At 40.6% G+C, this 9,092-nt stretch overlaps 1 protein-coding gene across 1 annotated transcript; it reads left to right on the top strand.

Moving 5' to 3' along the window:
• Positions 1-897: 897 nt before the first annotated feature.
• Positions 898-1,452, top strand: LOC140267009 (gamma-crystallin M2-like). The gene has a single exon (XM_072362158.1). It carries the CDS (start codon positions 898-900, stop codon positions 1,450-1,452), a length of 555 nt encoding a protein of 184 aa, XP_072218259.1.
• The last annotated feature ends 7,640 nt before the right edge of the window (positions 1,453-9,092 follow it).

Genomic DNA, 9,092 nt, shown 5'->3' with positions numbered 1-9,092 from the left:
AAACTTAACAACAAAGTTAACATAAACCTTCTTTGCATAGGAATTTGAATATATAATATGCAGTTTATGTTACGTTTATATCTACCTTCAACGGTTTCAATTACAATTTTTTTATGTGGATTCAGTGTCACAATGTGAGGTGGACAGGAAACCAAGTGATAGAAAACAGGAGAAGTTTAAATATAAACTTTAATTATTACTAAACAGGAGAAACTAAGGCTCTACAGGTGCAGGGGGGAAAGAAAGAAAAAACTGTCAATACAGACAACTTGAATCCTAAAGCGAACAAACAGGGCAAGCATGAGAAAACAGGAACCTGGAGGCAATGATCTGCTAAGCAGAAACACAAATAACAGTAGGTGGTGGAAGTTAGTAACTGTAATCAGGTGAGTGGTGGTAGATCAAAACATTTACATACTTATATTAAGTCATCAATGAATGTGGCATGCAGAGTTTTCTACTGTGACTGCATGTGATAAACTGAGCTTATTAGAAAATGATAACATACTGTAACATCAGCTGATGGAACAGGAAGAGAAAAAACAAAATTCCACAGCTAAGAATGGTTATGTGTACTATAGTGATGTAAGCCTTTGAGAGTGCAACAAAGGTGCTATTGTTTTTTTGTTAACCCTTTCAAAAAAGGATGTTGTCTGACTGTATTAGAAGAGAAATTGCCACTCTAAGGTATTTTTAGGGAATAGCTGTAAATGAGACAACTCTCAATGATCCATGAGCTTCTATGGTGTGTTGCTGGGTCAGGTTGTTTTCACAAAGGGGCCCTCTGGCTGTCAGATATAAAAAGGAGGGTCTCCAACAACTAGACAAGCAGTTCCGCATCAAGAGCAACAGCAGCAGCAGCAGCAGCATCACATCCAGTGACAAGACCTAGCAAAGATGACCTCCAGTGGCATGAACATGATGAGCAAGATAATGTTCTATGAGGAGAGAAATTTCCAGGGCCGCTCTTATGAGTGCATGGCTGACTGCCCTGACATGTCCTCATACCTTAGCCGCTGCCACTCCTGCAGGGTTGAGAGGGGCTGCTTCATGGTCTATGATCGTACCAACTTCATGGGAAACCAGTACTTCATGAGGAGGGGCGAGTATGCTGACTACATGAGCATGATGGGCATGAGTGATAGCATTAGGTCCTGTCGCATGATCCCCATGTACAGAGGTTCCTTTAGAATGAGGATCTACGAGAGGGAGAACTTCATGGGCCAGATGCATGAGCTGATGGAGGACTGTGAGAACATCATGGACCGCTACAGCATGTCCAACTACATGTCCTGCAATGTGATGGAGGGCCACTGGCTGATGTATGAGCAGCCCCATTTCAGAGGAAGGATGATGTACATGAGGCCTGGAGAGTACAGAAACTTCATGAGTATGGGCATGAGTGGCATGAGGTTCATGAGTATGAGACGCATCATGGACTCCTACTACTAGATGATGACCCATGACGGTTCAGCAACAATTTTCAAAAAACAAACTGTAGAGTATTAGTGACTTAAGTTGTCCATCTGCAAGATGCTTTGAATGTTCATAGCAAAAATTTAAGGAAACATTTACAGTCACTGTACATACACTGTAGCAGTAGCTTTGACCTCTGGCTGTCTTTTAATCACCATAAAGCAAATACAATAAACATTTACTTTCTGTCTGAGTTAAAGTCACTTTTATTTCTTATATCAGTAACTTGTTCTTATCAAACTTTCATGGTAGACTTTTGCAGTGATTCATTCTTTCATTTTTTTTCATACATACACTATATTGTTAAAAGTACCGGCTCACCTGCTTTTACACGCATATGCAACTTAAGTAACATCCCATTCTTAATCCATAGGGTTTAATATGACATAGGCCCACCCTTTGCAGCTATAACAGCTTCAGCTCTTCTGGTCAAGCTTTCCACGAGGTTTAGGAATGTGTTTATGGGAATTTTTGACCATTCTTCCAGAACCTCATTTGTGAGGTCAACGAGAAGGCCTGGCTCACAGTCTCTGCTCTAATTCATCCCAAAGGTGTTCTATCAGGTTGAGGTCAGCACTCTGTGCAGGCCAGTCAGGTTCTTCCACACCAAACTGGCTCATCAGAATCAGAATCACTTTATTAATCCCCGAGGGGATTGAGAGAGGCTTATGGCACAGAGGATGCACAACGGCGCATTCTCCATCGCGTTGTTTGTTTCTTTCTGACGGCGCCGACAACAACAGTAATATCGTCTCCTTCAACTTCCGGGTGACAATCGCGGGAAAAAATCTTGAGCATGCACAGAATACTCGATCCGATCCACTGTCGTCTACATGCACAGTCAGTGAGCATTTGGATTTAGTTATCTCCGGGTCTTAATCTGATCGTGAGTAACCCCATCCAATCTGTTTTTTTGTCAGATTAAGGTGTCTACATGAACTGAATAACTCAGTCTTATTGTAATTTAGCCATTAATCTGATCCGATGGCACTCATGTAACCGCACTGACTGTGTCTTGATGAGGACAGACGAGGAACAGTTGTAAAAGCAGCAGCAATCCAGACTCCGCCACGAACTTCCTGGAAACCTGCTTAGCCCTACCGAAGGGCCAGAAACCACAACAACAATACAGCCAAGCATGATTGTGATAGACAGTCCATTCCAGGACTTTTGTTTGCCAGCTGTGAGGGAACAGGGGAGGAATAATAAGAATAAGGGCAAAGTCAGATTTTGGTATATGACCAAATCCTCTCCATCCCTTTAAAAATGGAAAGGAATGTCCCAATCAAGTTTTTTTTCCCCCTCTGATTCCAATCAGGGCATTTCAATCTCAAGTATCTAGTAATTTGATCAAACTGATTTTTCACTTATATTTGTTCAATGCTGATCATTTTTTACAAAGTATCAATATATAGATATCATACTATATCAACAGTATGAAAAGTTAGGTAAAAGTAAAAGTTAAGGTGATAATCCATCCATCCATTTTCTATACCGTTAATCGGGTGGCGGGTGGGCTGGAGCCTATCCCAGCAGTCAAGGTGATAATCCACTGGTGTAATTTAGAAATAGTGTAAATATAGAAATAAAAATAACTCATGTTCTGGTGGAAGAGCACACCCTCCTGACCAATAGTTACACCATCAAACAAGCTGCACATACAATGAGGTACTGACCAAGTGAAAGTAGTGCAGGACACAAAATGGATAACAGCTGAATCACAAAACCAACTTTGTTACATTTGAGTTCACATATAAGAGCACATACACACAAGAAAAGTATCAGTGATCAGTGATCACAGATAAGTAAATCAATTGTCAACTGATATTTTATATTAGATTGGAAATAAGATAAAATAGAATTTGATTGAAAGAAAAAATACTTTGTTTATTCCTCAGCAAAATTAAATTGTTGCAGTAATTTTTTAAAATTTTTTCAAAGTAATTATTGCAAGGTTTCATTGTAAACAGATATTGCAGCTGGCAGGAAGGACCTCCTGTATCTCTCTTTTTTGCATCGGTACTGAAGAAGCCTCAAACATGTACATCAGCTCCAGAGAGCCAGGCTTATTTATCAGTTTCTTTCAGTCTCTGGCTCTGATGCTGCTGCACATCAGACTGTACTCTCTAAAACAGACTTGTAGAAGGACCTCAGCTTTCTCAAGAAGTGCAGTCTGTTATGTCCTTTTTTGTACACAGCCTCAGTGTTGCATTTCCAGTCCAGTCTGCCATCCAGGTAAACCCCCAAGTATCTGTATTCCACAACCACCTCCACACCTTAGATCTCTTTTGTTTTGTTTGTGTTTAAGATGACTGTTCTCACACAAGGTGACTGGCCAGTTCCCAGTCTTCAGCCTCTTGTTTAAGCACCAACCTTCCGATTCATAGGCAACTGCTCATCCCCCTGAGCTACAGGCGCCCCAATTTTACAACCAATGGGTTGTGGCTACTCCTTGCTGTTTAATTCAATCATGGTGATTTCTGTAGATTTCAACCACATCTCTATCTCTGCTACACTTTTCATTATCTAAGATTATTTCATGTTGTCACTCTGTCTCTTGCTCCTATATCACATTCAAAATTATTTAAAGTAAATTCAAATTAGTGAAGTTTTTGAAAAGGTTTTAAAGCAATGTATGGTGATCAGCTTAAATTGCTCTAAATCTGGTGGGGCAATAGTTTGTACCATTAGCTCACTACAAGACAGTTATGGTTTCAAATCATCTGATGAGCAGAAAACCTGGATACATGTTCCCCTTATGCCTGTGAGTGTTTTATATGGGCAGGTTCCTCCTCCTCTATAGCAGGAGGAGGAGCAGCCTCTCAGCAGAACTAAATCCCCAACTTGAAGATTCCTGTGAGGTACTGTCCATTTCTGTCTGTGTTGCAAGGTATTGCTGGCTCCAGCGGGTCCAGAAATGTTTTGTAAGAGCCTGAACCTGTCTCCACTGTTTCGTGTGCAAGTCCTTTTCCGAGAAGTCTCGCACACATTTCTTGGTGATAAGCATTGCAGGTGAGAGAATTATGGGTTTTTTTCTGGGTCTGCAGACAGGTACGAGTGGTCGTGCATGATGGCCGTGACTTCTGCCATTAGTGTGCAAAGCACTTTGTGAGTGAGACAAATGTTTTGCTGAAGAAACATTGAATCAATGATTCTTCTGGCAACACTAATCATGCGCTCCCAAGATCCTCCCTGGTGAGAGGAATGTGGTGGGTTGAATTCCCAACTGCATCCCTGATCACGGAGGTACCTCTGTACCTTCTTGTCCATTCTAAGCTCCTTGCTTGGACTAATGAAATTGCTGCCACCTGAGCTGTTTTACAAAGCCTCTGAGAGCAAAGAACCTCCAAAGTGCATTTATGCAGCTCAATATATCCAAAGACTCGATATTCTCGATATGGAAAGCTCTTGAGCTCAGACAGCTGAAGATAATCATCCACTTGCTTTTTTCCTGTCCTCTTCTGCATCTGGTTGAAACTGACCAGGGTTCAAATATATCAAACCCCACATAAGTAAAAGGCAGATTCTGAGCCGTTCTGGTGGCAAGTCCGTCATGCATTGTTCTTCAATTCAATTCAATTCAATTTTATTTATATAGCGCCAGATTACAACAAATGTCATCTCAAGGCACTTAAGTAATATAGTCCAATTCAAGCCAATTGGAATTCAATTAATTGTAATCATAATCCAATTAATTCATATAGAGCCAATTCAAAAAATAATATCCAGCTAAGGAAACCAACAGATTGCACCGAAACTTGTCTTCAGTCCAATCTCAGTCTTTATGTCTTTAAGACAGGCTTGTAGTCTGACCAACCTATTGGTTTAATCTAGTTTCATAGATAAGTACAGCTGAGTATCATCAGCATAACAATGGAAATATATGCCATGCTGTCTTTGTGTCTTCCCACACAGCTTCCTGCATATCACACATTTGTGATGTACTGAATTGATGAGTTTCTTGCCTCCTGAGATCCACAGTCCTACTGCTCTGATTGCACCTTCTGTCAGATGACATCCCTGATGTTTCACCTTCTCATGGTGATGGTGTGTGAGTAGTAGAGAGATGTGGCTGTCTTTTAGCAGAACTATCGGGTGTTTTTCAGCTGCCGTCAGATTAGAGTACTTCATTTTCCCATCAACACAAATTAGCCCATTCTTCAAGATGGGGTTGAGTTTCTTCAAAGGGCTGTTTTTGTATATCTCTTTGTTGGCTTGGAGGGCTGACGGTTCTTTTACAAAAGCTGTATTTTGTGTAGCTTTAAAGATAACCTTCTTTTCTTGCCAGATCTCAATACCAACCATTGATATCTATGCAGACAGTGGAATAAAAAAGATAAATAAATTAATTTAGGGAAGCAAAAAAACTCCCCTTACATAACTTAATTTGGGCTTTAATTCTCATGCACTTTCAAACAAACAGACCCTCACATTTCCACACAAATCTGAAAAAATCTAATTCTAAAGCCAGTTAATCCTTATTCTCCATCTCTATTCAAAGCCAGCAATAGTATTTCTGTTTTTTACTTATCTTACGTGACCTCGTAAGAAGCAGAAAACTATAAGTTTATACTGCTATTGTAACCCAGGGCCACTTCCTCTTACATGCTAAAAGATGGTCTACTTTCTGTTCTTGTTACTGCTGTGTCCACCCACACGCAAGAAAAAAAAAAGGAAAAAGACACTGGTCCCATCTGCTCTTATACATGAGGAAGAGATCATTATATTTACACTACTTGTTATTTTCTGCCATACTGGAAATATTATCACTTTCAGCTGAACAATTTCTTTAGATGACTTTAAAAAATAAAGAGACTCTTAATATTACAGAATCTTGTCAGCAAGCACGAGGCTGTAACAGTCAAAAAGATAAATATTGTGTTTGTGTCAGCAATTTGACATAGAATGCTGGAATAAAGTCTGAAAACTTATTATGAATCTATAAACTCCAATCTAATGAATTTAAAAAGTGATTAAAAGTGATTTAAGTTAAGATTTGAGCTGTTATGCGTTCCATTTCCCAATGCGTCGAAATCCTTGTATAATTCCAGATTCTGGTCTGTGTTGCTGGTAATTTGTATTTTTGTTCTCTGTACAATAAAAGCAGAAGCAGAAAAACAAACAAAAGACAAAGACCGTTTAATCCAACAATGCAGTAAAACATTTACAATGTTGAAAAGTTGAAAAACAAGTGTTTGGCTATGAATAAATGTTTGGATCAAGAGAGTATATTCTCAGTCAACCACGTCATGGACTTCTTTTTCTTGGTTCTTGAAAACAATTCATATCTCATTTGAAATGCTTCTTCAGTTCTGACTGGTTGTGAGTTTGAGGCTTCTGTGGGGTCTTTGTTAAGTCTTTGTCACTTGGATGTTGCTTACCTGTGACCGACTGTTAATTGATTCATTGGCTGATGACTGTGCTCCCAATTATGGTGGATTCCTCACAGGTGTGTGTCATGTGACCGTGCCATGTGATGTCCTATTTAAGTTGCATCTGTACCAATAAACAAGTGACTTGAGTGTTGTCACTGCATCCAGGCGCCACGCATTTTTGTTCTCACCAAGTTAATGGAATACTCAGCCGGTATCTATACAAGCTCTTTTTAACAGGTTACGGGCCCAGTGTGGTGACGTTTGTGCAGATACTGCATGAGGAGCCACTGCAAGTTAGTTTGTTTGCAGGTTTGGAGTGCTAGCACCATGAGTGAACGGACAAGTTCACGTTGGTCTCGTCTTGTGTTCAGTGGAGATGAAAAGAGCTTTGAACTGTGGGAGGCAAAGTTTTTGGGCCACCTGCGGTTGCAGAAATTGAAGGATGTAATCTTAAATGGGCCCGCCGAGGGTGCGAATGCAGACACACTGGTTGAGGAAGCAGCAAAGAATGCTGAAGCATATGCTGAACTGATCCAATTTCTCGATGACAAACGTTTGTCCCTGGTCATGCGAGAGGCTGTGGATGACGGGCGTGGAGCACTCAAGATTTTGCTGGACTATTATGCTGGCAAGGGTAAGCCCCACATTGTGAGTCTTTACACAGAACTGACTTCCCTGCAAAAGATGAGAAGTGAGAGTGTGACTGACTACGTCATACGAGCCGAGACCTCAATGACAGTGCTGAGGAATGCTGAAGAGGTCTTGAGTGATGGATTATTGGTTGCAATGGTTTTGAAGGGACTTCCAGAATCATTCAAGACTTTTTCCATTTTTGTCACTCAAAGGAATGAGACTGTCTCTTTTGCAAACTTTAAGACAAAATTGCAGAGTTATGAGGACACTGAAGGTATCTGCACAGCTGTGGCAGAGGACAACATCACGGGGGCCTGGGTGCATCCAAAGAAGGCCAGCGCCCTGGCAGGCCCCAGGATGCAGGGTACTGAGAGCAAGGACATTGAGTGTTTCTGTTGCAGTCATAAAGGACACAAGGAAAGACGGTCAGTGGGTTTACATGATGAGATTAACCAGATTATAGCTATAGTTGGGTTCTGCTCCTTATCTGAGGGTAATTATCCGTGGATATATGGCGGTGAATGAATGGAATCACTGGCACAAAGCATGTCATACCCCGGTACGATAGGTGGCGCTGTCCCCATTTCAGCTATCGCTAATAGAGCCACTTCCTGTTGGCGTCTTCACCACCACCAACAACAACAAACTCAGGCATTCAGAAAGATGGTGAACGCAGAGCGAGATGAAGCTGCCTCCCTCTCCATCTGTGATGAGCTGGTTATGGCACAGACGATGCACAACGGCGCATTCTCCATTTTCTGACCTGTTATGTTTTCATGCTCTCCTCTTATACTATGATAGTATAAAATTAAATAATATAAATGGGCTATTTAAACCAGAGAAAGTGGAAGCTAATTGCGATGGAATTTCTGACTTTCAGCAGCCACATCAAAGCTGTCACCAAGGCAGCTTTCTACCAACTCAGAAACATCAACAGAATTAAAGGTTTTCTCTCCCAAAAAGACCAGGAGAAACTCATCCATGCATTCATGATTCATGCATCCAGGACTAAGAAATCTGAACACATCACACCAGTTTTAAAATCTTTACACTGGCTTCCAGTCAGTCACAGAATATATTTTAAAAGCCTACTGATGGTTTACAAATCCCAGAACGGTTTAGGCCCAGAATACATCTGTGATATGTTCAGAGAATATAAACCCAGCAGAGCTCTTAGATCCAAGGACTCAGGTCAGCTGGTCCAGTCCAGAGTCCAGACTAAACAGACTAAACGTCTTATATCTTAAGACGTGCTGTATGAATGTGTGTGAGTGGGGTGAATGCGGCATGTAGTGAAGCGCTTTGAGTGGTCAGCTAGACTAGAAAAGCGCTATACAAGTACAAGTCCATTTACCATTTAAACACGGAGAAGCAGCATTTAGCTGTTAAGCTGCAAACTAGTGGAACAAACTGCCAGAGGAGGTTAAACTGTCACCAAATGGAGACATTTTTAAATCCAGATTAAAAACATTTTTCTCATGTGTCTATGCATGAAATCTGCACGATATCTTTTAATTTATTTAGAGTGTTGCTTGTTTTTATTCATTTTAATTATTTAATTTCTTTCTCTTTATATTTTATTACATATTTTTAATGCTTCTTCATTAT

This window comes from Leuresthes tenuis, unplaced genomic scaffold, assembly GCF_036924035.1.
Source record: "Leuresthes tenuis unplaced genomic scaffold, fLeuTen1.0.hap1 SCAF_13, whole genome shotgun sequence".
NCBI lineage: Eukaryota > Metazoa > Chordata > Actinopteri > Atheriniformes > Atherinopsidae > Leuresthes > Leuresthes tenuis.
This window is presented reverse-complemented; position numbering and strand designations above follow the sequence as displayed.